Source organism: Acanthochromis polyacanthus, chromosome 8, assembly GCF_021347895.1.
Source record: "Acanthochromis polyacanthus isolate Apoly-LR-REF ecotype Palm Island chromosome 8, KAUST_Apoly_ChrSc, whole genome shotgun sequence".
NCBI classification, from domain to species: Eukaryota; Metazoa; Chordata; class Actinopteri; family Pomacentridae; genus Acanthochromis; species Acanthochromis polyacanthus.
The window spans coordinates 19,976,137-20,003,909 of NC_067120.1; the positions used below are offsets into that span (position 1 = coordinate 19,976,137).

The window sequence follows — 27,773 nt, forward strand, 5'->3', positions numbered from 1 at the left end:
CTTTTTACTTCCTGGTCCTCCTTCTCTGCCAGGTTAGCTTCAGAGTTAGCTAGCCAGCGGGGCTTGGCAGTCATGGGACCCATGCAGTGGTTTCAGCAGTAATGTGGAGGGACTTAGACTGAGGTTTAGCTGAACTTAGATATTCTGTCTGCAGCTCAGTGCCCATATTAGAGACATCCGACTTCCAGAGGAGGATGTCCCGGCAGACCAGAGACACGGAAGCGCGGCAGCCGCTACTCACCGGAGCTCTCCTGGATACGAGCGAGCTGGACTCGGATGAAGGTAAACGAGCGTCTCTCCATCACTTCACCCTCAACTCAAAGTTAACCAATGGCAAGAGGAGCTTTCAGAGCTTTTACTGGTAAATATCATCAGCAAAAATGCACTTAAAGTATCAAGAGTACAAATACCGTCTCTCCAGAATGCATGCTCTTATCTGGTACAGCATCAGTAGAGGAATTATAAACAAACTTCCTCAACTTACTTTCATATTGCTTTACACTTTCATCTCTGCATTTCACATGGAAGCACTCAGCTTTTCAGTCAGCTACATTTACATGGTTTCAGGATAATATATTGCACCAACAAAACTTACATTATAAAAGAAAGGACTGTTGATGAATAAGTCAGTGCTGTCAATGTATTTGACTTGTGAACTCTTGGAAAAAAAAAAAAAAAAAAACAGTTTCTAGTCAGGAGCTATTGTCTGATCATGTCAAGTACCTGAGTATATGTCCTTTTACTTTCCACCACTGGGTTTAACTGCCTTGGGCTTCATTGTTTTCTTCCCTATTTAATCGACAGATGAAGCACTTAATTGATTAACTGTGTCTCCTCCAGTGTGAAAATATGCCGTTTTCTTTTACATAAATTACAGCAAATGTAGTACATTTAGGTGTTGATTGGGCAAAGCAAAACAGAAGTGGTCATTTTTTTTGGATTCATGTAAATGTTGAACAGACAGTAGAGTAGCTGCAGCCCTAGATTAATGCTGTTTATTTTCTTTATTAGTCACTGCATCCATAAAAATGTCCTCAACTAGTACATATAATATAATTTCTCAGAGGACAATACAGCAGCTTGTATGTTGTGACCCAGTTTTGTAAGCTATTTAGTTGAGACATGACATTATGGAGGAAATGCACTAAATGAATGCCATGATATCAACTATAAATCTGAATATTTTTAGGACTACATTTTGACAAGGCTACATTATCACATAATAGTGCAGGACCCAGATGATTTTATACTTTACCGATGCAAATTTTTAATCAAAATTGCAAATGAAATGATTAAAACTGGGCCATTTATAGCGACAACTTCTTTCACGTATTTCCACACTGGAAATTGTCTAAGTGCAAACAAACTTTACTGAAGCTTACTCATTGGCTAATTACTTGTTATTCTATGTAAATTAACTTTGAGCTTCATATGTTGTGCCATAATAATGTATGTTTAAGGCATATTTAATGTCTCTAAATCCTGTTGCGCCTTTGGCTTCCATTTTATCTTTCGTGACATGTCTGTGTGTGTTTTGTTGCTTCACAGGCGAAGTCATTTTCCAGAGGAGGCCGTCACATGGAGCTGATGGGATCACACCGAAAAAATTAACATATGAGGAAGCTGTAGAAGAAACAGGTATCTAAAGTTTTTATCTTGCTCTGCTTTCTGGATGATGCATGTAACTCGTTGGGCTTGTAAAATTTAAAAGCTGGTCTGAGTTGTATAATGTTTGATTTCATTTTTCTAAAAGATATATGTGCGTCTGCCAAATTAGATTTTACTGTATCTTTAAAAGTTGTTGTTTTTTTATGGTTTGATGTTATTTGCTGCTTGTACACGTGGAACACAGAGATGACTACATTTCAAAAATAGCTTCAGGTGATTCTTCCTCAGATATCTTGTCTCTTTTGCTCTCAGGTTTTGGTTTATTCCACTGGTTGCTGCTGGTGGTGTGTGGTTGGGCCAATGCCAGCGATGCCGTGGAAATCCTGTGTGTATCTTTCCTCCTGCCCACAGCGCGGTGTGATCTCAAACTGAGTTCTTCAGACATGGGCCTGCTGACAGCCAGCATTTTCCTCGGTGACTCGTTTAATAAACCACTTAAACCCCACTTGACAGGAAATCAATCAACCATTCTTTTCGCTAATTGATTCATTGTTTCATGCAAAAATGCCAGCTTGTCTTGTTTCACCTTCTCGAATGAGGCGTTTTACTGCAATTATTTTGACATGTGTATGACAGCAGTTTGATCATCTGTTTCTGACTGTTGGTGAGACGAAACAAGTAAACTAAAGTTCTCACAAGTGGTGAAAGACACTTTTTCACTGTTGGTTTATTGACTTCATTATTTGTATTACATAATACCTGTTGCATCAACACACAAGGACTTTTTGTACTCCTGCTGTTTGAATCTCTTTTATTAAGTCACTTACATGACTGGAAATATACAGTTAAAAATAACCAAATAGATAACCAAACAGAAACTCAGTATTATTGAAAAATGGCTGAATTCATCAAGCACACCTTAAAATGCAATCCAAGTAGAACATTTTACGCTAGAAAAGCACTGAGCGCGCAGTACTCTGCCAAGGCTTTTCATTCCCTCATATGGGGCTGTCACAAATGCAGCATTTTTTTTTTTTTAGAAATGCAGCATTTGTTTATTAGCTATTGATGATCAGAAATCACGGCAATGTAGAATGTGGCCATTTCATACAGATGTACCTACAAACAAAATGGCCTGGAGCTGAGCACAGGTGTGTGTTATGCATGTGTACGTTATGTACGGATACCGAATCGCATGACCCAAATATGTAGCAGGCAGCGGGAATTGATGGGACGAGGAAACACCCCCACAATTTAATCAATTGTTCCTTGTATCATTTCCGATGGATAAGTCCCAAGAAGTCCACAGCGGTCGATTTGTAGCAGGATCGCAATCATGTCATCATCAGCAGGCAGCTGATGTGTTCACTTGTAGTCATAGTTACAGTGACACTGCGCAGCCCTCGCAATGATACAAAAATCTTTAACAAATCTGAGGATCCAGACTGTAAGCTGTATCACTGCCAAATTCTAATCACTTGGTCCTTGTGTCATTTCTGACCTTCCCTGAAAATTTCATCCAAATCTGTGTATCTGTTTTTGAGTAATGTCGCTAACAGACAGACACTGATCATCACATAACTCCATCGCATTTTCTGGCGAAGTAATAAACACTAAAGTAGAGCTTAACGGCAACAAAAACCTTGAACTTTACTGTTTCTGGCCAGATAATATATAAATCTTATATATTTTTGTATGCATTAAACAAAGTAGGTGTAACATTTTTATTTCTAAAATTCCAAAGTGCAGGTTTGAGGATTTGTTTACTTTGAACACAGAAAGGCAAGCTATTTCCTTTTGTTTACACTTGCCTTACACTTAGCTTACCTTTTGTTTTAGCTAAGCTAACTGTTTAATAGGTAGCAGATATGACATGTTGAAACTGAAGAAATATGTTTCCTAGTCTGGAGAACAACAAATTCTCCTTAGAAAATGAAGCAGCACCCAAACTATGGTAAACAAACTGACCTAATGGCATGTATGTTAACATGTGGAGCCTATAAGGATGGGCTTTTCAAAACACATGAATTTGTTACACATTTTAACCGTAGTGATATAATTTTTTTCTCTTTCTAGGAATGATGGTGGGTGGCTACATGTGGGGGTATTTGGCTGACCAGAGGGGCCGCCGCAGGGTCTTGGTTGTGTCCCTGACAGTGAACGGGCTGTTTGGAGGTCTGGCCAGTTTTGCTTCGTGGTTCTGGCTCTTCCTGCTGCTGCGGTTCATCAGTGGCATCGGGTGAGCACATGGCTTTTATAGTTTTACATTCCTATATTTACATGTGGTCATTTCACTGACACCCACACACTGAATGAAACCCTGTTGCAACTAACAGGACATAGTTTTTATTGCTACAGTGTGGAAATGGTCCATCATGAAGGACTACACCAGAACACATTGTCTCTCTCTACACTTTGTGAACCTGACTGCATTTCCTGTCGAACGGTCAAAGACATTTCAAGACTAAACACTTCCTGGCTCTCCTCTGCAGCGTCGGTGGCTCCATCCCGGTCATTTTCTCCTACTTCTCAGAGTTTATGCCTCGACTGAGGAGAGGTGCCATGATCAGCGCTCTGGCTACCTTCTGGATGGCAGGAAACATTCTGGCTGCAGGTGGGAGCAAGCAAATAATATCACTGTTGCGGGACAAAAATATGATTTTAACGTCTTTCTTTACAGAGTGCATGTTGTTTTAAACATTATATAAGACATTTTGACTCCTCACAGTAGAAAAATCACAGGTGGACACATTAACTTAAAAAAAATATACAGAATATATCCCCCCTGCGCCCGCAAGTCGTGTCTTTTTCCGGTGTAAGCTGATCCGTTCCAACCCTACAGTGTTTGGAATAGCATCCCCATCTTCCAAGCATGACATCCCGATTTTCCTAACTGGAATTCTGAATGGATGGCTGGTTTTATTCCTTGGGAATCAAGAGAAAGAAAGACCTGACTGGCTCTACAGGCAGGCAAAAAAGGCACTGCGACTGGTCACTACAACAGTCTTTGCTACAACAGTCTTCCATCCATCCATTCTCTATACACCGCTTTATCCTCACTAGGGTCGCAGGGGGTGCTGGAGCCCATCCCAGCTGACTCGGGCGAAGGCAGGGGACACCCTGGACAGGTCGCCAGTCTGTCGCAGGGCTACAACAGTCTTGTTGTTGCAAAATTTCCAGAGCTGGTTGACCACCAGCTGTTATTAATCATCTTATCCTGAAAACCTGAAACATTTTGATGCATCACAAACACAAAGATTTAACATTAGACTTAGACATTAACTTCCTTAGCAGCCACAGTCATCCATCCATCCATTATCTATACACCGCTTAACCCTAACTAGAGTTGTGGGGTCTGGAGTCTGTCCCTGCTGACTTCGGGTGAAGGCAGGAGACACTCTGGACAGGTCACCAGTCTGTCACAGGACTACATGTAGAGACGAGGATGCAAACCGGAGATCTTCTTGCTGCAAGGCGAAAGTGCTAACCACTACGACACTGTGCAACCCACCAGCCACAATCAAATAAAGCAAAAAGTTTGTAATTTTGAAATAGAAACAGAGCTCCCTTTGTTTAGTAATGACTGTCTGTGTGTGTTTCTGTCTGCAGGTCTGGCCTGGCTGGTGATTCCCAGTACTTGGGCACATTTCTTTCTAAATGGACTGGACTTCCAGAGCTGGAGGGTGTTTGTGTTGCTTTGCTCTGTTCCCAGTATCACCTCAGCTCTCCTCTTCAAGATCCTCATGCCTGAAAGCCCAAAGTTCCTCATGGAGGTACAAAAAGCCCCAAAGTAGTGTTTGTTTTGATTGGATGCTTTTCTGTCGGAATTGTCTTTGAGGTTTTTTTGTGCCCTGATTTTGCCAGGCTGGCCGGGAGAGAGAGGCGATCCAGGTCTTCAGAGTGATGTTTAAGCTGAACATGAAGGGAAAAGAAAAGACGTTCCCAGTATGAAATTAATACTCATCCTATACACGTATATGTGTAATTTATTGACATTGTTTGGTGCACAAATGTAATTTATTTAATATTAATGGTGAAAATGATAAAAGGACACGACAGCAGATATGTAACAAATCAAATAACATATCAGGAACCAGGAAACACTAAGCAACCATAGAAACACTAAAGACAAAGGTCAAAATGAAGCAAAAATCTGTGTATATATTGTTTGTATCTTCCTCTTTTATAAACATTTCCCTTTATCATTCTGCTGACTAATAATGGACTGTAAGTGTAATGACTGTTATCTTGAACTCTTTCGAAGGACTTTGGCCTGAAAACAAGCTCCAAGCAAAGAGGCAAACTGGAGGAGACCAGAATTAGTGGTTCATGTGGAGAACGTCTTGCAAGTATTTTAAAAAAGGTAATATTAAAAAAAAAATTCTGCTGTATGCAGCTTCTTGATCCATGAACACTACTTCTCTATAGGTTTAGTTTTACATTAGAATTTCATGTTTTCCAGTACCTTATTTTGTTACAATAATAGTCAAAAAAGTAAAGTAATTCACATTACTATCATAAAAAACAGGAAAGCAGCAAATATTCATATTTGAGAGGAACCATCAAGTGTGGCATTTTGCTTGAAAAATGGTGAGAACCGGTTCTTAATTAATTTTCTGCAGTAATCATCTACGTATGCTGTGGGTTTTTAAATTCAACCCATTATTTGTTGTATTCATCTTGTAGGCACACAACTTAAATAACAAAATATGCACTCAGAGAGCACATGGCATTGTCACAAATGCAGCATATATCTTTTTAGAAATGCAGCATTTGTTTATTAGTTATTGATGATCAGAAATCACAGCAACATAAAATGTGGCCATTTAATACAGACATACTCACAAAACATATTGACCTTGCGTGAGAACAGGCGTGTTATGCATGTGTACGTTATGTACACATACCGAATCGTGTGACCTAAATATGTAGCAGGCGACGGGAGTCGATAGGACTCAGAAACACCCCCACAATTTAATCAATTGCTCCTTGTATCATTTCCAACGGATAAGTTCTGATAAGTCCGCAGCGGTGGATTTGTAGATGGATCACAATCATGTGATCGTCAGCAGGCAGCTGACGTAGTGTTCACTTGTTGTCACAGTTACAGTGATGCTGTGTTGCTGTCTTGCAGTGATACAGAAATCTTTTACAAATCCATGGATCCAGACTATAAGCTGCATCACTGCCAAAATCTGATCACTTGATCCTTGTTATTTCTGACCTTCTCTGAAAATTACATCCAAATCTGTTTGTCTGTTTATGAGTAATGTTGTGCATAGACAGATTCACAGACAGACAAACGTAGAGTGGTCGTCACATAACTCCACCGCATTCCTTGGCGGACTAATAATTACACATAAATATCAAAAATCTGACATGGGGACCCTCCATAAGTCATTAAAAGTCGATCATTGTGCATCAGTTGTTAGTCCCAAACCAGTCGACACACACTAAGGTTGGAATTTCACCAGCTTTATGAGGTAGAAATTATTATTTGTTCCTTGTTGTAATAACAATATATTCTTCACTGTTTGGAATTAATAATTTCCTTTTTGTATGCCAGCAGAACCCTTAATATTTTTGACTTTTTGGTTTAATTCACAGGGCTTGAGGCCCATTAAGCAGATGTTCCGCAGCCCTCTCAAATCCAGGAGCATCGCTCTGCTCGTCATTTTCTACTGCATCTCTTTTGGGTGAGAAATCCCATCTGAACATCTGCAGAACTTGCACACTTAGAGCGGATTTATTTATCCTGAAACTGAAATTCTCCTGTGTTTTCATTGTGCAGCAAGTAGAGACTGTCTCCGAATGCAAGCTAAGACTGCTAGCGTGATAAATCCACAACAGACAGCGAGAGATAACAGTTGGAAACCATTTATCTTCAGCAACCAGAAACATGTAACCTACCAGCAACAGTTAATGACTCCAGTTTCTGTACTGACAGTGCTGAGTCACTGCTCTTTAGAAGACGCTTTGTGTTGTGTAGATGTTCCTTGTCACAAAGATGTAATAACCTGGGTATATGTTTTCATTTGAATACTTTATTCTAACTCCAAAAATCCCTGTATGTTTGTGTGTAGTTACTACGGGTTGTGGATGTGGTTCCCTGAGCTGTTTGCGAGAGTTGAGGATGGCGGCTCTCCTTGTGCCAACGTATCCCGTCCTTCTCCTAACCACAACCAAACCTGCTACCCTGTCAAGACAGCAGGTGTGTTTCTGAGGTCGCAAAAGATTAATGCAGATTTTATTGCTTCTTTTCTTCCAGTAAGCAAACACAGAGCTGAACATGAATCGCACATTTCTAACTGGTCCGTGAAAGGAAATCAGGAGCCTGACAATGAGGCGTTTGATGAGTGAACATTTAAGGGACCAGCAGTGCGATTGTTCTGCACCAAACATATCTGCTGTTACTGTGGCCAAACAGCTCTGTCTCCAATTCATCTGTTCAGTGCTCATTATTCTATAAACCTTGCCTTTCCTGTCAGTTCACTGCCAAACTGTAGTTTTGCTCTAATGTTCTTTTTGGAGAGCAGAAGCTTTTTCTTGGCACAGATCAAATTTGTGAAATCTGTTTCTGATTGTACAAGCTGCACTTTAACACCAACAGCTGTAAGGCTTAGATGCAGATCCTGTGGTGAAACTTTATGTTCTTGGCATCTTCAGCTCTCCTACTAAATTTGCTGTGGCGATCAGGCCTGGATAAATTTGCAGTTGCTTTAATTTTGTTTGAAAAAGTCGTTCATTTCCTCTTACTTTTCACATGACTATTTCAGTTTAAACTGGATATTTTCTCTCAACTTTCTTATAGTATGAACCAAATTTCATACAGTAGGTCTTTCCAGAAGAATTACAGTCTTGGAAAAGAAACTGCATGCTGGGATTGACTCCAGGCCGCTGTGACTCAGTAACAGTCTTCTTACTGTCCTCAGTCACTCTGCTGTATCTGTTCCTCTCTGACAGTGTATATGGAGGGCTTCGTCATCGCTGCGTCAAACCTACCAGGCAACATCTTCACTATTCTCATGATGGACAGGACTGGAGGGAAAATGCTACTTTGTGAGTCTGTTGTTCATAGAATCATATATTTTATTGCTTCGATAACATCAACAGCCACACACACACCAATCAGCCACTACAGCATGACCACTGAGGGGTGAAGTGAAAAACATCGATCATCTTGTTTTAATGCAACGTTCTGCTGGGAAATCTTGACTCTTGACATTCATGTGTGTAGCACCCCTATGCAGCATGGAGTATTTGGAAAAACATTGAGTGCGGCGAAACATTCAAATCTGACGGACGCTAGCCGCCGGGCTGATCACCCCAAGAATGGTGGCTGCTTGGGTTCATAAAGCTAAATGAAACTACTAAATAAATAATAGATATCAAAATAAAATGAGACCCAGAGAAGTTTTCTTTTTGGCCAAATTAGCTAAAAAGAGGCCGGATTTAATACAACACAAACACAACAACAGTCAAGAAAACAAAAGAAATACCATAAACTTTCCCAAAAAGTAATTATTGTCTGTTCAGATATGTGACCCCGGATGCTGCCAATGACCAGTTCTGATGTTAAACTAAATCCCTCTCTCACACAATAAACAGCAATATCTCCCTTTCAGTTTATCCCACCGTTTCAAAACTGCGGTCAAGTGAGCTGCCCACACTCTGGGCGTTGCGCAACTATTCCGTGTAATACGGTAATGCTATCACAGGCGCTGATCAGCCAGGCTGAGACATCCGCTGCAAATACACACGTGGACAAAATTGTTGGTACCCCTCAGTTAAAGAAGGAAAAACCCACAATTCTTACTGAAATCACTTGAAACTCACAAAAGTAACAATAAATAAAAATTTATTGAAAATTAAATAATCAAAAACAGCCAATACTTTCGAATTGTTGATTAACATAATTATTTAAAAAAAACAAACTAATGAAACAGGCCTGGACAAAAATGATGGTACCTCTATAAAAGATTGAAAACTATTTGACCAGAGTGACATGATTAACTCAGGTGTGTCATTTAATTGACATCACAGGTGTTTCCAAACTCACAATCAGTCAGTCTGCCTATTTAAAGGGAGACAAGTAGTCACCCTGCTGTTTGGTGAAAAGGTGTGTACCACACTGAACATGGACAACAGAAAGCGAAGGAGAGAATTGTCCCAGGACATCCGAAAAAAAATGATAGACAAACATCTTAAAGGTAAAGGCTATAAGACCATCTCTAAACAGCTTGAAGTTCCTGTGACAACAGTGGCTCATATTATTCAGAAGTTCAAGACCCACAGGACAGTAGCCAACCTCCCTGGACGTGGCCGCAAGAGGAAAATTGATGACAAATTGAAGAGACGGATCGTTGGAATTGTATCCAAAGAGCCCAGAGCAACCTCCAAAGAAATTAAAGGTGAACTCCAAGGCCAAGGTACATCAGTGTCAGATCGCACCATTCGTCGTTGTTTGAGCCAAAGTGGACTTCATGGGAGACGACCAAGGAGGACACCACTGCTGAAAAAAACTCATAAAAAAGCCAGACTGGAATTTGCAAAAATGCATGTTGACAAGCCACAAAGCTTCTGGGAGAATGTCCTTTGGACAGATGAGACCAAACTGGAGCTTTTTGGTAAGGCACATCAACTCTATGTTCATAGACTCAAAAACCAAGCATACGAAGAAAAGAACACTGTCCCTACGGTGAAACATGGAGGAGGCTCAGTAATGTTTTGGGGCTGCTTTGCTGCATCTGGCACAGGGTGTCTTGAAAGTGTGCAAGGTACGATGAAATCTGAAGACTATCAAGGCATTCTGGAGAGAAATGTGCTGCCTAGTGTCAGAAAGCTTGGTCTCAGTCGCAGGTCATGGGTCTTCCAACAGGACAACCATCCAAAACACACAGCCAAAAACACCCAAGAACGGCTGAGAGAAAAGCGTTGGACTATTCTAAAGTGGCCTTCTATGAGCCCAGATCTGAATCCCATTGAACATATGTGGAAGGAGCTGAAACATGCCATTTGGAGAAGACACCCATCAAACCTGAGACAACTGGAGCTGTTTGCTCATGAGGAGTGGGCCAAAATACCTGTTGACAGCTGCAGAACGCTCATTGACAAATACAGAAATCGTTTAATTGCAGTGATTGCCTCAAAAGGTTGTGCAACAAAATATTAAGTTATGGGTACCATCATTTTTGTCCAGCCCTATTTCATTAGTTTTTTTTTTTTTAAATAATTATGTTAATCAACAATTCAAAAGTGATGGCTGATTTTGATTATTTAATTTTCAATAAATTTTTATTTATTGTTACTTTTGTGAGTTTCAAGTGATTTCAGTAAGAATTGTGGGTTTTTCCTTCTTTAACTGAGGGGTACCAACAATTTTGTCCACGTGTGTACATGCTGTTATTCAGATTTTGACTTTCAATATCTTCAAATCCTGAGGCGGTGACAAAGATCTCTTACTGTGGCTTTGTCAGGGGTAATCCTCGCTACCACCATGTATAATATCACCTGATTTTACTGTAAAATTTTAGATAAAATTAATGTCAAAGTATGCTGCAATTTCAATCGCCTATGTCCATAATGGCTGATTTTGACTGTCCATATCTGGAAATCCTGAGGCGGTGACAAAGATCTCTCACTGTGGCTTTGTCAGGGGCTCAGCTCAGCTTCACCACTGGACGAGGGACTCGCTTAGAGCACCTAGGTGGTTGGAGCTCCACTTCAGTGTCTTGGTTGGAGGTTGGGTCTGCTCCCCCTTCCAGAACGTTGACTGCTGGATCAGCGTTGGGAGGCAGGCCCGAAATGTTATTCACAACTGGCTCAGTGTCAGCCAAATTTTGAGCTGGCCTTTCAGCTTCTATGTCGGGCTGAAATGGCATTGTTGATAGTTCTGGGTGTGTCAGCAGCTTTTCCAAATCAAATTCAAAGGGTCTTGACATGGCATACTTCCTCAAATTCTGACTCTGAGGATATGGCCTCATCCTTTCTGGTTGTCTGTGACAGATCTCCAGATTTTCTTCTTGTTGTGCTCTGGTCATGGGACGCTGCTTTGATTCCTCTTCATCATCCTCCATAGGAAATCTGACAAGATAACCAAGACGTTGGACATGTTTCATTCACATAAACATTGCGAGTCAAGCATTTGTCAGTCAATAAGTTCTCAGATTTAGAGCAGAACACTTGTATTCTTTTTTGGAGAGTTGGTGAGATTCCTTTAACTCGATGCCTGACAACAGAATATTTTGGGTTTGTTCTCCAGCCTGCAGCCTGTTGGTGTCCAGTCTGAGTGTTTTCTTCATCTACGTGGTTCAGACCAAAGCCCAGAGTCTGGTTCTCTCCTGCATCTTCAGCGGAGTGTCTGTGATCGCCTGGAACGCTCTGGACGTGGTGGGAACTGAGCTCTTCCCGACCCAGCTACGGTAAAGCCCAGAAAAATATTTTAGGTTCACCAGTCACTATGGATTTTTGATGAATCCATTTGGTTTCTAAACTAACAACCTCATAGTCCTGTGAAAAATCAAAGGTGTCACATGACGATAGAAGGGATGACGTTTATTTTGGAAGAGAAGGAGACTTTATGTTCATCATGTATTTAGAAGTGTAGGTATATTCATGGAGAATCAGCATTTAGTTCCAGATTGTTCACAGTTTGGGGAAATGTGAAGTAATAATGACTGACTTACGTAAGATGTCACTAAAATAAATACAGTCACAGCTGCTCACATGCTCTCACCTGCTTTTTCTCTCCGTCTCTCAGGTCCTCTGCTCTCGGTTTCTTCACCGGAGTGGGCCGAGTGGCAGCGATTACGGGTAACGTAGTCTTTGGAAAGCTCGTGGACACGAACTGTGCCGTCCCCGTCCTGCTGGTGTCGGCTCTGCTGCTGACCGGAGGACTGGTGGCTCTTCTGCTCCCACAAACCAAGCAGACAGAGCTCACCTGATCACTTCCATTATTTTAGACGCATATAGACATTCTCTTAACGTCCTCATGGAAGCAGGATCGCTGCCTTTAAAGTCCTCTGATCTGGTTTCTCCTGTTCCTGCTTCCGTCGAGGTTTGAATCGTGTGCCTTCTGTTAATCTCTCTGTGCCTTTTATGGTGTCTCACTTAAAATGCCAACTCTAAGAACTTTGTCAAAGGACAATCGTCTCTCTCTGCTTGCCAAGAATTATTATTCAGGAAAGCACAGAAAGAAACGTAGGTGTGTTGTACATTGTGAGCTTGTGAGGAAGAGAACACTGACTGTCAAGGACACTTTGGAAAAGTTTGTCTTATCTAAAGTCGACAAAAATCATCCCTTCTGCTTCAGAAAACTGCAGGTGAACAGGATTCTGTAAAACAGCTGGAGTCTAAACACTGATTTATGTTTGCTTTTGTCACCATGAACACAAAAGCCTGTCATCACCAGGTACATACAGTCATTGTATCCATCCTGCCCCATATTCGATAAACAGCTGTGATTGGACCGGCTGGGCAATGCTGGGTATAAATCTGTTTTATCAGGAGGCAGGGCGCATAAATTCTGCCAGAGGAGATGAAACCTGAGCTCTCAGATTGTCCTGGTTGCCACGATACACAAAAGTATCTCCAAGAAGGTTTCAGACGTTTACATGTCGTGTCTGATTACTGAAGAGATTTGGATGGACTATCAAGGATATACACACGTGGACAAAATTGTTGGTACCCCTCAGTTAAAGAAGGAAAAACCCACAATTCTCACTGAAATCACTTGAAACTCACAAAAGTAACAATAAATAAAAATTTATTGAAAATTAAATAATCAAAAACAGCCATTACTTTTGAATTGTTGATCAACATAATTATTTAAAAAAACAAACTAATGAAACAGGCCTGGACAAAAATGATGGTACCTCTATAAAAGATTGAAAACTATTTGACCAGAGTGACATGATTAACTCAGGTGTGTCATTTAATTGACATCACAGGTGTTTCCAAACTCATAATCAGTCAGTCTGCCTATTTAAAGGGAGACAAGTAGTCACCCTGCTGTTTGGTGAAAAGGTGTGTACCACACTGAACATGGACAACAGAAAGCGAAGGAGAGAATTGTCCCAGGACATCCGAAAAAAAATGATAGACAAACATCTTAAAGGTAAAGGCTATAAGACCATCTCTAAACAGCTTGAAGTTCCTGTGACAACAGTGGCTCATATTATTCAGAAGTTCAAGACCCACGGGACAGTAGCCAACCTCCCTGGACGTGGCCGCAAGAGGAAAATTGATGACAAATTGAAGAGACGGATCGTTGGAATTGTATCCAAAGAGCCCAGAGCAACCTCCAAAGAAATTAAAGGTGAACTCCAAGGCCAAGGTACATCAGTGTCAGATCGCACCATTCGTCGTTGTTTGAGCCAAAGTGGACTTCATGGGAGACGACCAAGGAGGACACCACTGCTGAAAAAAACTCATAAAAAAGCCAGACTGGAATTTGCAAAAATGCATGTTGACAAGCCACAAAGCTTCTGGGAGAATGTCCTTTGGACAGATGAGACCAAACTGGAGCTTTTTGGTAAGGCACATCAACTCTATGTTCATAGACTCAAAAACCAAGCATACGAAGAAAAGAACACTGTCCCTACGGTGAAACATGGAGGAGGCTCAGTAATGTTTTGGGGCTGCTTTGCTGCATCTGGCACAGGGTGTCTTGAAAGTGTGCAAGGTACGATGAAATCTGAAGACTATCAAGGCATTCTGGAGAGAAATGTGCTGCCTAGTGTCAGAAAGCTTGGTCTCAGTCGCAGGTCATGGGTCTTCCAACAGGACAACCATCCAAAACACACAGCCAAAAACACCCAAGAATGGCTGAGAGAAAAGCGTTGGACTATTCTAAAGTGGCCTTCTATGAGCCCAGATCTGAATCCCATTGAACATATGTTGAAGGAGCTGAAACATGCCATTTGGAGAAGACACCCATCAAACCTGAGACAACTGGAGCTGTTTGCTCATGAGGATTGGGCCAAAATACCTGTTGACAGCTGCAGAACGCTCATTGACAAATACAGAAATCGTTTAATTGCAGCGATTGCCTCAAAAGGTTGTGCAACAAAATATGAAGTTATGGGTACCATCATTTTTGTCCAGCCCTATTTCATTAGTTTGTTTTTTTAAATAATTATGTTAATCAACAATTCAAAAGTGATGGCTGATTTTGATTATTTAATTTTCAATAAATTTTTATTTATTGTTACTTTTGTGAGTTTCAAGTGATTTCAGTGAGAATTGTGGGTTTTTCCTTCTTTAACTGAGGGGTACCAACAATTTTGTCCACGTGTGTAGAAAGCAGCGCACATTTCACATCATTCCTACACTATGTTTTAGACCATAAAGGCCTTTTACAGTTGTTTTTCAGTCTCATTTACCTGCATAGCCCTGGGAATTAGCAAGCACCTGCAACTTTGAGTTTGTAACATATCATTTGAATAAAAAAGGTTAGATAGGAAGAGTGTCCTTTTCAGAAATCATGTGTAGACCAACGCAGAGTGAATTCAGGGTGACCAAACTGTCATTTTCCTGCAAAAACTAGACCTCGCTACTTCTTTTCATTCCAGTTGAAAACCAAAGATCATTTCAATCACAGTCTTAGTGAAAGGTACCAATGAATGAAAAACTTTGTATCAAGCCCTCAGGCTCAAATTCCCATCAGGGATTTTCTAAAGGTGTCTGCTTTCAGGCAGGTTTCAAATAGCTTTGTAACTAAGCAGATTTAAAAAAAAAAATAAAAATAAACTCTCTTGTTAATGTCGCCTGTGTGTTTTGTTGTCAGATCATGTGTGCTGTGAACACGACTAGTGGCCAGTTTCTTTACTGAAGTAAAAGTAAGAAAACAACAGACTCCATGAGAAAATCCTGCATTCCAAAGTCCATTCATATTATCAGTAAGATGTACTTCAAAAGCAAAAATACACATTCTATAGTGAAACATCTCCTTTGATATATTATAATCTACATGGCACTGTTAGGTTATCAATGTGACAAGCTCTTACTGGTGTAGCTGATATAAACTGCTTTACATCTAGTTTGGTAGTCAAACTCAAACCTTTCCACACAGTCACTGCTTCATACCTTCATAGTAGTAGTAGTAGTAATGCAGGGTTTCTGCGATGCATTAAAAAGCATTGATAGTCATTAAATTAATTTTGTGAAAATTAAGATCTTGAATGGCATTAAAAATAATTACATTTGATTCTCAGTGACATTAGAAATTCTTGCTGCAGTTTTCAAGAAAAATATTTGACAATAATATATAATTATAGACTGTGATTTGTCAGATATGTGCATGTGCGTAAACATGCCGAAATATTGCGATAATTGTTCCAGCCGGTCGGGGCACAATTGCCAAAAACTGCATGTTTGGGAAGTGGCCTGCAGGCTGGACCAGGTGGAGGAGAGCTGGGAAATGCAAATTCCAGCAAAAATGTTTAGAAAACGTGGAATTCAGAGAATGACTGCAGCCCGTGGGTGGTCAGGGGTGGTTTCTGGATTCAGGAATAGTGCAATGTAGGGGCGGTTTTTGTATGAAAATCATCTTTTACAAAAACCACAAACCTGTGTGATTTGTTGAGTTCATAGTGACAGCATTGAAATTTTTACAGTGTAGCATTAAAAAGCATTAAATTTGACTGGCTGATTTCTGCAGAAACCCTGTAATGCTATTAGTAGTATTATTTTTAACTTTTGTATTATCTTTGATTTAGTTTCAGCATTTGACTTATTTGGGCTTTAAATTGTTATTACTCCATCAAGGAATGTGTTGGAGTTATGTGACGATCAGGGTACGTTTGTCTTTCTGTGTGCAGCATCACTCAAAAACCAAAAAATGGATTTGGATGAAATTTTCAGGGAAGATCAGAAATGACACAAGGACCAAGTGATTAAATTTTGGCAGTGATGCGGCTTATGGTCTGGATCTATGGAAGCGAACACTATGTCACCTGCCTGGTAACGATCTCATGACTGTTACAAATCAAGCACTGCATCCCACTCATTTTTTAAAAGATTTTATCTGTTGGAAATCATTTGGCTTAGCAGCCTTGGCAGAGTACTGCGCTCTTGTTTAAATAAATGAAACCAACTCAGAATTTCGAGAAAATCACTCTCAAAGAAACATTTTCTCTTTGTATTATCTCAGTCTTTTTTTTTTTATACAAAAGTAACTTGTAACTACATCTGGCAAATACATGTACAGTAGAAAGTTCTATAGAAACTTTCAATGATGTTACTGCTGCAAAAGTGTGCCCAACTAAATGAGTCAATTTTCCTCCTAATTTCAGAACAGGGCCCTACAGAGAACACACATGAATGAGTTTGACTTCGGAGAATGCAGCTGTGGTTTATAACATCCTGTTTTCTCTCATTAGTCAAACTGCCAGTTAACAGGAATCGATTTTACGCATTTCAGCAGACCACAGGACAGAACACACCAAACTGTATCTGTACTTTTATTTGTATAATAAATAAACTTGTAATACCTCAGGACCACATTTCACAACCACACACAAGGTACGATAAACCGTACTCTGGATGTCTGAAAGCAGATGCACATGAAACAAATGGCCAGATGTTTGGAGAATAGTGTCACCCAGCAGTTTCTGTGAAAGCAGTTTTTTTTTCATGGGGATTTTACATCAAAAGTAGAATTTCTTACTCTTTACATTCCTCTTCATGACTGTGCTGCAGTGACTGGAAGTTTCAGGTGTGAGCAGTGAGATGGCAGAAAAAGCAAAAAAGGTACAAAAAAGGCCAAAATGAAGTGAGTCTCCCATTTCTGAAGTACGACTGTAGCATACTTCTTTTGTAGCTGACTGTTACATTTTCAACAGTAAAAATAAATACACAGAAAAGAAATGTGCAGCCGCTGGACACATGAGACATCAGAACGAAAAACAACAAGCCACACAACCTCTGAGCTGAAATCAAGATGTGAAGAATGTCATGAAAAAGTGATGAGTGAGATCAAAGTAGCACTTGACTTGAAAATGTTTGACATCAACATAAAGATAAGCGGATCATGCTTTAGTAAAAGCTTCTAGGAAGCTGAATTATGCTATTTCAGCTGGTGTTTAAGGAAGGAAGACTACATTACAGTCCTTGATGAATATTTTTGACATTTTTTGTAAATATTCTTTGCTTTGTTTGCCAAAAGTCACACGAGAAGATGCCACTCTCATATCTGTAAGCGACATATATTAAACAATTAAATGTTGACACCATGTTACTATGGCTCCAGACTGTCTCCATCCTCCTACACTCGTTTGTGTTCATTTGCCAAAAAAGAGACAAAACACAGAATAAGCAAAGTTAAAGATGAATCTGAATCTTCTCATGTGTTTGCCAAAATTTCAAGTTTCAAAATATAGCACAAATTGTGAATTTAGAGGAAGTGACAAATTAAAATGCAGCTGGTTCTCTGGCCCCTCAAAATATAATATTTGTTAAGTCTCCTGGGACCAGGCGTGAACTAACCGTGACGTCACCCGTTGGTTTCAAAGCCGAGAAAATGAAGCCCGGATTTTGCTACTTCCTGGTCGCCGTTTTGGATTTTTTGAAGCCAGTGACGTAAAAAGCGTCATCAAACAGACTGGACCGGAGAGCAACTAGGGGCAGGACCAGTCAATGGGACTGTCAATCAAGTATAGCCACGCCCCCTGGCTCCGCCAAATTTAACGATTTATTTAAAATTCAGTATTGATTTATTTTAAGATCGACCACCTGATCTCTCATTTTGACCATGAAAACTAACGGGAAAAAAATCCTGAGCTGTAGAACATCAGTCTGTCAAATTTTATTTTTTCCAAAAATGAATTGGGATCTATGGAGAAAAAGCTTTTTGGAGCCAACCCTAGCAGACGGCGTGATATTGCAAGTTTTTGACACTTCCGGGTTGGCTTCAATTCTGGAGCCAGATGCTACGTTCATCTTTATATACAGTCTATGCCTGGGACCCAAAAACACTCTCTTAAGAAAATAACTGGTAGATAAATCATTCATGGTGTCATCTTTTGGCGGCACCCTGCATTTTAAGGACTTTTAAGTAGATTTGTCCATTTTTCAGGCAAAAAATAAATAAAATGAAGCTACTGATGTTTGGTCAAGCACTGATGTCATTGGATGACTATAATGTGTTCAATGATGATTTCAAGTCAAGTGTTACGAAATTTATACTGAAAACGGCTGCTTAATGTTTCTCAGGTCAGTATTCAGTGTCATCACATCCACCCACACACACACACACACACACCTTATAGCAGTACTGCATTACATGTTGCAGTACGACAACATTTATACGTCTTCAGTGTTCATAAATGCCCCACTTATTGTGATGGATGTGTGCAGTTTGACAGCTAGGCAAATGCTACAATCACAGAATTTGAAACAGAATGCGTCTTTGTTCCTTTGGACCCTGGAGTTACTGATTAAAAACATTTATTTTGACACAACGGAATGATCGAGTTACAGGTGGCCATCGTCTCAGTGGAGCCGTCATGCTGCATTTAAGTAACGTCTTCAAATAAATGGATGAGAACTGATTGCGCTGATCTTGTCGTCTAGATTTCTTATGGTGAATTGCTTTTTTTTGGAGGGGTTATATAATCTCATACCTACTTTATGCCACCTATAGTATCTACATCTTAAAATAGTCTGAAAGCTGATAACTGAACTAGAACTAAAAACTGCTGTGACAGATTTGTGGGCATCTCATTTCTAACTATTCCTCCCCAAACTTCATTAGATTAGAAAAGATGAATTAAATTTTGATCCTTTTTAAAATTTACTTTCTCACAATTGGACATTGTTGTAGGAATCCAGCAGCGGTTTATTGCTTTGTTTTACTCTTTACATCTCATGTGAACGCTGCAGAAAGGCCTGCTTGACTGAAACCGTTCTTGTGTTCGGAAGCTCTTGTTTTTTCTTCCACAGATGGAGTTGCTCATTTGTCATAGAGACAGTGTAGTTGGAATACTAATTATTATTATTATTGCTATTGTTATATCCAATAGCTGTGGGTTTATTTGGACTGGATAACCGTGCTTGGCTGGTGACAGGTGTCCGTAGTTGTAATAATGTATTTCTGTCTCGGATAATTCTACAATTCCATTTAACAGACGCTTTCATTCAAAGCGACACACATCTGAGAGTATAACTGTTTGGTTTTCTGTAGTGGACGTCATTAATCACTTCATCCTTCTTCCAGTTGATGTTTTTAAAGACAGTATTCTATTTATTCAGTCCATCACAACTGTGCAACTGCATCCACTGAGGATAATCACAAGCTGTGGCTGAAAGCTTCAGAAAATGTCACATGATTTCGTCAAACTGCTGTTCCCACAAACAAAACTTCTAGCTCCCGTAATTTTTACCCAAGGAGCAAATTTTGACATTTTTTCACTCTTGAATTGTTATTTTACATCTAAAGTATTTTAAATACTCAAAGGATGCCCACACCTCTGCTCTGTTCATTCTCTTTCCCTGAAAGTCTGAGTCCAATCAGCACTTCAGGAAAGGAAAATGGTTTTAACAAAAAATTACTTTTTGAACAATGAAGTCGTCATACCGGATTGTCGTCAGGAACAGCTGTGGCATTCAGTGTTTCTAGGAGTCATTTCTAAAAGTTTAGGGCTCTTTAAAAAAACAACAGAAAGCATTCTGGAAACTTCCTCACAGACAGGCTTGCAGGAGAACGCAGGAGATGCTACACCGATGAGTCTCGACGACATGTGAGGGGTGCTGGAGTGACGGGGCGGAGTTCAAAGCGCTGGCTCACGTCACTGCGTTAGAGCCAGGAGGATGTCCTTCACCAGCATGGTGCCGATCACCATTTTCTCACAGTTGACCGTCAGCTGGGCGGCTCCTTCCTCTTTGGTCGCCACGGTGACCAGCACCAAGCTGCTGCTAGTCACCGTCCTGCCGGCAAACCTGTGGACAGGATGATCAGGAGGAGGAACAGGAGGACTGAAGTCAAAGTAGCAAAGATCAGGAAAAAAAAGATGAAGCCACAGAATAAAGGAGGGACACATGTCAATCAGCAAGACTTTGACTCAACTGTAAAAAGTACTGGACAAGTATGTAAACAATTTAACACCTAAGAGATCTCAGTCAGTGTAAGGACACAAAATATTAGAGGATGAAGATTTACTCTGAATTGAGAGCTACTTCACTGTATGATGTTATAATCAGAAGATGTGGAACAAAGCAACTGAAGACCAACAAGGGCAACAAGAAGTTCTAAACTTCTACTGTCACTCAAGTCAACACTTCACTGTGTCACTGTTCATGGTGAGTCTGTGTTTTAAAACTAAACATACTGGGGATGTCAATGATTGACTGTTAACTGATTAATCATAATTTCACCAATTAAAAATATATCAACTCATAGGGCAGAAGATGAAGGACAAGAATGTCTGAAAATGAACTGTAGCTTAGCTGTAGTACCTGACTGTTGCACCAGGTGGAGCCTCTTACTATTTAATGCTGTAGTGATGTGAGGAGGCATTTGATTTGATTACAGGCAGTTCCATGTTGAGACAATGTGGGGATGTTTAGCTAGCAACGGGCACCATGACAGAGACTTCTGTGGCAGTTCATGGGCTCTGACCTGAACTTTCAAAGTTAGGAGGAGCTACATTAGCTTAGACAGATGATTAATGCAACTGGTCCTGTAGCAAATGTCACATGATTGTGGTTAAGAGTAGTTCTATCAGCACATGGATAAAAGTCCACTGTAGTCAGATGTTTTGTTGATTAATCGATTGTTGATTGATACTGCTTCAAATTATCAGTTGAGAAAATTCTGCAAAATTTGCATCCCTAATACAAACTGCACATGGTCCTGTGGTGATCCTATGATTCAAGACCGGTCCAACTCAAATACAACTGGTAATGAATACAACAGAGAAACTAAATGATAATTGTACAGCGTTGTGGTGTTTTTAGGTAATCCAACACAAGATAAAAACTTCTGTGAACTGCTGGAAAAAAATTCAACCCTGTGGATAGAATAATGCATCATCCATTACAGACAGAATTACAAGTCATTTTGTAGTAATTAATCCAGTTTTAACTTCATTTTGGATAGTAAAAATATGAACTGTTTGGCTTTTTCACATGGTAACACTGTAAAAAAAAACCATGATATACATACACCATTCACAAGTGGAGTAAATACCACTGATCATCTTGTTCTAACATAATGTTCGCCTAGAAAAATTGGGATCCTGGCATTAATGTGGATGTTAATTGGACACATACCACAGATCAATATGTTGCTTTAGATTTCACTCAAACACAGAGGGATGCTGAGTAACTGACATTAATCGTACCACATAATCTTACCACACATACAGGGCTGGATAAAAGGCTGCTTCACCAAATTACAAAAAGGAACACTGCATTTCCTTCCTAAGCTCTTGTATTGTTGGTGCAACATTAAACATAAGTGTCTTCTGGGGTGCCCAGGAAGCTCACCTGGTAGAGTGGGCGACCCGTAAACAGGAGCTGTAGTCCCCGAAGCAGCGGCCTGGGTTTGATTCCAGCTCACAGCCTTTTACTGTACGTCCTGCCCTCATTCTTCTCCCTATTTTCCTGTCTACCTCTCTACTAACCTACCTAATAAAGCCAAATAAGGCCCAAATAATTACTTTGATAAACATACACTATCAGTTAAAAGTTTGGACACGCCTTCTCATTCAATACTTTTTATTTATTTGTATTATTTTCTCCATTGTAGAATTTTCTTATAAACTTTTTTGTTTATAAGAAAATTCCATATGTGTTTTTTTTTTTAATAGTTTTGATGTTTTCAGTATTAATCTACAATGTATAAAATAATTAAATACAAACCCTTGAATGAGAACGTGTCCAAACCTTTGGCTGGTAGTGCATGTGTCTAACCGGCTTCGATATTTTATTCTTTGTATCCTTCAACACAAGCCTAGCCGCGCTAGACCCATGTTCTGAAGGCACAAGGGTCTAGGACCGCTCGACAGGGAGGGAGGCGGGCTAAAAGGTTGTCTTTCAAATCACTCTGCAGCAATTGGGTAGGTATACAACCAATCAGCGCAACAAATAGACTGACGGATTTCCTAGAGCGCCGGCGGATTGTGGCTAAGTCCCATTAGCTTCCCAACCAGCGGAGCCAACTGGTATATTAAGGATTTGCCATATCCCGTCGGCATAAGTCCAAATACGTCTTTCTTCTCAATGAAACACTTCAGTGCCGCCCTTTGTTTATCTTTCAAGTTGAATTTTAGCTTTAAATCTTTAAGGGCTGTGGCCAAAGCAGAGTCGAAAGATAACTGTTTATTGTGCGCTTGTTGTTTCTGTCAGAATCGTCGCACCTCTGTCGTCACTTAGTTACGCCCGCCTTCTGACTCTACACTTCATGGTGATTGGTCCGGCCAGTTTTAGGAGAATCCAGCCTCGAGCCTTATGGAGGGTAACTAGACCCACCCTGGCAGAGAATTAAATTCGTTGCCGTGGGTTGTCTAGCGTGGCTAGATACTTCAACACTATAAGTAGACTTAGTGCATTTACATGAACCCACACTGGCAATCTGCTGTTCTCGGCAAAGTAGCTGAAACTTGAGGGGATGACGCACCTCGTCCCCTCAGGATCCTGCGTCCTTTCTGTCCGACAGATAATTCTTTGTAGAGCATGACTCAGACTAAAGAGCAGGTCGGACACAGGAGATGGTTGTTGGGAATGTTGACTTTCTCACCTGCACTCCTTATCCGACCCACAGGGGACTCTGCTGAGGTTGGCGGCGGCGGTCACTCTCTGGACGATGGCGTGTTCGTTCCGGCACTTGGCGTCCAGAGTGAGCTTCTCGGTGATCTCATTCATGCCCATCAGCTGACCTGCAGGGGTGCGAGCAGAGTGCTGATCAAACGGGGAAAATCTGAAGTTGGCCGCTTCTCATTTTTACTCTTCCAGCAGCAATAAAAAGCAAAGCAGTTATTAATAGTACAACAACACATACCAGGGTGCTGCTGCTATCAGTGAGGAGACAAAACAGCGCTGTTCTCTACATGAACTCAAACAAAACCAGTTATTTTTCAGGATATCTGCCAGCTTCAGACATATACAGTATTATATGTATACTGTATATATGCCCTAATTCTACAGTGATTTCTACATCACCACAAGCATCTCCTACAGTCCTCTGGGGGGTTGATGTAATACTCACTACATCAGTAATTTAAAGACACGACTAAAACGGGAATGTACTGATGCTTCCCACTGAACACAGTAGTAAAGTGACTCAGTGAATTCACCGCATAAAAAATGCAAATTTGTGCACTACTAGTCGAGTTCAGTGCCTCCTAATTTTCCAGCATAGTTCTAGAGGAAAACAACAGGTGTAAGAAGATACCCTTCAGGTGTGAAATAATTTGATGATTTGCTGGTCAAAAGACATCCTGACCTCCAGGATAAAACTAATTTCATTTACAGCAGAAGACTGTGCTGATGTAAATCATGTTCTCCACAGTGCTGAGATCATTTCTCAATTAACAGAAAATTCATTAGTAGCATTTAAGCCTTTAATGCGGCAGTTTAATTTCATCTTCTTTAGTGTAATTCCTTCACTTTGGTCACACAAAACAAGCAGTCTGAAAACATTACTGTTGGTTCAGTAATTTCTCACATTTTACAGAATAAACCAGTAGTTCCAACCACGAGAGGCTGCACTTTGAATCTGAGGGATCATTTTTTTCATTGTACAAAGCTATTTCAGTGTTTAGCCCTGTGACAGAATGGTGACCAATAACCTTTGAATTAACTTGACATCCCAACCTGCATATTTACCAGAAGAACCAGAGACTATAACTGTTCCAGGTGTAAAAACAGTTGCTGGTCTGAGTGCAGTCCTTCATGAAAGAAAGAAATGTGAAGACTAGGGTTTAGTTTAAATGCAGCTCTATCATAAATACTAAGAACAGGTATGATGGAAGTAATTTGCTGCTTGTCAAAACACACAACTTGATTTAATTTGCCTAATCTTTGTGTTTCTTCAGAGGCAGAGAAAACAAAGGCAGGGAATGCTCAACTTGCAGTTTCTAGTTAACTTCCTGTTATAATTTTCTCTAGTTCCACTGTTCATAGGACCTTTATGTTCATAATTTAGCTTACGAACACGAAGGACCATACAGGGGGCCGTATTTAGGCGACAGGCAAAAATTAAAAAGTAGTCAGGCCTGTTGTCTGTTTCCTCTCCATGTAGCTGACAATGTTTTGTGCACTTGATTCTGGACAGCCCAACCAGTGGTTTTACTATTATCTATGTTTTATTCATATTTCACTGTTTTATTGTTTGGGTACTGTTGACGTAGAGCACCCTGAGGTGTTGTATTATAGTTTATTATAGTCATAAAGGGTCTGCCATAACTTTTACTGGAAGGAGAAAAGAGAAGGATGACTGTTAGCTGGAGCAGAAATGTTCTACTATGTGCTATTACATTATATGGATTATAAAACTGTAACAGTGTTGTGTCTGTTTAAGGCTGAACACTGACTGCTTTTAGTGAGAGTTCAGTGTGGGATCGATATTGTTACTTCAGATGGTGACATGGTTTGAATGGGGTGTTTTATGTAAAGCGTTCTGGTTTAGATTATATTCCTCACAGGTAACACACTCCTGCTCCATCAGTGGTTGGATGGCATTCTAACCATAACACCACTGTCTCCTTTACGTCCCTTTTCAGAACTGAAGTGAATGTGTTCATAAATAGCCAGTTATGGCAGATAAAACACTGACTGATGTTGCCCCTATGCCAGAGCTGAAGCTTCGTTTTAAAGGTGACACAGTAAAGGAATCTCTCATGGAAATAATTGCTTGTTGCAGCCTTAATTAAAACAACATGTAAGTATAGTCAGCACTCTTGAATGACACATAGCCTGGTTCTACCCTACATGCCAAGACCTCGTTTGACCTGCAAACCCAAATCAGTGCTTATTAGATCTGATGTACAACAGACAACTCAGCCCAAAAATGAGTAGTGACACTTCAGACCCCCGATGTGATCAGTGGTTATCAGCAGTTTCAAAGCACATGATCGAGTGGCGCTGTGAGCCAGATGGTGTTTTTCGTTCACATGGTGCTCAGAGAGTGAGTCGGGATCAGTGGATGAGCATTTCAAGTCATTCCTGGTGGAGCAGCAGAGTGTGAGCGGCAGGTTAGCAACAGGTGAGTCTGCAGTCAAGTGTTGATCACCAAGGCGGCGGAGGAGGAGGAGGAGGAGGAGGAGGGGGAGTCAGCACGAGGCCTTAAAGGAAGGATGAGGAGGGGAAGGGGGAGGAGGGAGTGGGGGTCTGTGTGAGGTAGAGGTTGGCTATGAGGCAGGTGGGCACACAGACGGCCAGCAGCAACAAATCTATCAAAGCCAACTTACCTAGATTCTGTAATAGCTTCTCTATTGGGGGGACAGTACGGAGAGGGAGGAACCGTGGATATGACACATGTTTAAAGAGTCACTGTGGGTTTGTTAGAGCGCAGAACTGGCTCAGTGTTAGTCAGGATGGAAAATGAACACCAGACACCTGTAACATGCTGGTAATGGCTGTCTGTAGCTGCTCTACCAGACACTTCTAACACAAACCTGTTGGTTTGTTATGGCGTATTTAAAGTGATGAATGAATGAGAGGTGGAGACTCAGAAACATCATTCAGTGATATTTACTGCATGTGACAAATGACTGTAATGTTTCGTCAGTCATCAAATAATGAAATAAAGTAAATATGGCATCTAATTTTCTAATCCTAAAAGATACAGCATCAAAAGTCTTTATTTTACCATCTTACACAGCAAATGTAATGCACATTATTCACCGTTTACTGGGATTGTTTTCTTCACATTGTAACTTTTTTTTTAAAAATCTGAGTGCAAATCCCTGATTCAGTCTACAAACCACACTGTCTTTGCTCAATTTTCATTCGACTGACTGTAAAAACTGAAAGATCTCAGAAAATCAAGCTGTCATTTAGAGCATCCTGAATCACTGCTGTTGTTTGGTCAAAGGTTCAGAGCGGCGACACTATCAGGATGATTCATTCATAACATATGATGTCAGAATACTGATGTACAGACAGTAAGGTGCTCAGTAGACACTAATTAACACTTCAACAAAGTACCTCTTTGAAAAATCAAACGTTCACATAGCTAATGGTTTAAGGTTGCAACACTGAAATCATTAGAATCATTTCACTGCCTTTCATCACTGACCTTGCTCCTTTTTAAACTCGTTCTCTGTCAGGAAGATGGGCCTCATCAGCTCGCCGACGGGCGGCTGGATCGACACAAAGAATTTCCTGGTGTGAGTGCTGAAACACAAGAACAGGAGACGAAGGGATATTTTCATTATGCTTCCAAAAGCAGGGACGTATTTCTGAACTTATGTGATCTTAACTCCACTGCTCGATAATGTTTCATTGGATGTTACAAAGAGCTCAGATCCTGGTAGAATGACAGAGAGTTTCTTTAAATGTGTTATATTTTATTTTGAAGGTCCCACGGAAAGCTGAGGTTAATTGGTTACTCTAAATTGTCCGTGAGTGTGAGAGTGATTGTTTGTTTAGATATGTAGCCCTGCGACAGACTAGCGACCTGTCCAGGGCATCCCCTGCCTTCACCCGAGTCAGCTGGGATAGGCTCCAGCTAATGAGGATGAAGCGGTGTATAGAGAATGGATGGATGGTTCAGTTGCTGCTAATCAGTTAGCCCCAGCCTGTCCCGTCTCATGTTGGATACAAGATCAGGGATGGGACAGAGTCAGCTGGTTAACTGCAACTAAACTTTCAAAATAATTCACTTAACACACCTGCTTTAAATGATGAAATAAGAAAAAGACTCAAAAATATATAGTGCATAAGCAATACTTTCCTTGCAAATGTTTTCTCAACACCAGAAAACTGTGAAAAACATCCAACAGATTTTTTTCTAAACTGAAATAGATGTCAGTTGAAGTATCCTGTCATCCAAACCCCCATACTATTCAATCATGTAAACACAAAACAAAGTAGTTAATTTCTGCTTCTGCAACTCTGGAACCATTACAGGTTTTACATGATTACCTGAAAAAATAACTCAAATCATTATGTTTTAATGTAACTGACTAATGGACTGATTGCAAAGCTAACAAACCCAACACAGA

At 40.4% G+C, this 27,773-nt stretch overlaps 2 protein-coding genes across 10 annotated transcripts in view; one reads left to right on the plus strand and one right to left on the minus strand.

Moving 5' to 3' along the window:
- Positions 1 to 160: 160 nt before the first annotated feature.
- sv2 (synaptic vesicle glycoprotein 2) lies at positions 161 to 15,373 on the plus strand. 2 transcript variants are annotated; one of them, XM_022216003.2, is made up of 14 exons: positions 161 to 282; positions 1,549 to 1,638; positions 1,921 to 2,082; positions 3,685 to 3,847; positions 4,101 to 4,222; positions 5,218 to 5,381; positions 5,473 to 5,553; positions 5,873 to 5,971; positions 7,216 to 7,304; positions 7,692 to 7,819; positions 8,572 to 8,667; positions 11,870 to 12,029; positions 12,368 to 13,274; positions 14,912 to 15,373. In XM_022216003.2, the coding sequence occupies exons 1-13, from the start codon at positions 195 to 197 to the stop codon at positions 12,549 to 12,551; spliced, it is 1,626 nt and encodes a 541-aa protein (XP_022071695.2). In that variant the 5' UTR covers positions 161 to 194; the 3' UTR covers positions 12,552 to 13,274; positions 14,912 to 15,373. The 2 variants fall into 2 exon arrangements, with proteins under 2 accessions (XP_022071695.2, XP_022071696.2); XM_022216004.2 differs by having other exon boundaries at positions 215 to 361.
- A 1,683-nt stretch (positions 15,374 to 17,056) lies between these two features.
- The window catches only part of LOC110966579 (adaptor related protein complex 3 subunit beta 2), a 74,683-nt gene continuing 63,966 nt past the window's right edge, over positions 17,057 to 27,773 (minus strand). For 7 of the 8 annotated variants that reach the window (XM_022215997.2, XM_051951768.1, XM_022215998.2 and 4 more), the window contains 3 exons: positions 26,846 to 26,943; positions 23,345 to 23,483; positions 17,057 to 20,544 (listed from right to left, as the gene is read on the minus strand). In XM_022215997.2, the coding sequence (XP_022071689.1) occupies positions 20,394 to 20,544; positions 23,345 to 23,483; positions 26,846 to 26,943 (388 nt within the window). In that variant the 3' untranslated portion in view covers positions 17,057 to 20,393. Of the gene's footprint in view, positions 20,545 to 23,344; positions 23,484 to 25,875; positions 26,037 to 26,845; positions 26,944 to 27,773 lie in introns of those variants that run through there. The other variant, XM_051951767.1, reaches the window with a different exon arrangement.

What these genes read in the sequence shown, in the direction of transcription:
- sv2 (XM_022216003.2), top strand. Translation starts at nt 195, where the DNA reads ATGTCCCGGCAGACCAGAGACACGGAAGCGCGGCAGCCGCTACTCACC. An exon ending in CGAGCTGGACTCGGATGAAG is followed by an intron (nt 283 to 1,548) that starts GTAAACGAGCGT and finishes GTTGCTTCACAG; the next exon opens with GCGAAGTCATTTTCCAGAGG. An exon ending in CTACCCTGTCAAGACAGCAG is followed by an intron (nt 7,820 to 8,571) that starts GTGTGTTTCTGA and finishes CCTCTCTGACAG; the next exon opens with TGTATATGGAGGGCTTCGTC.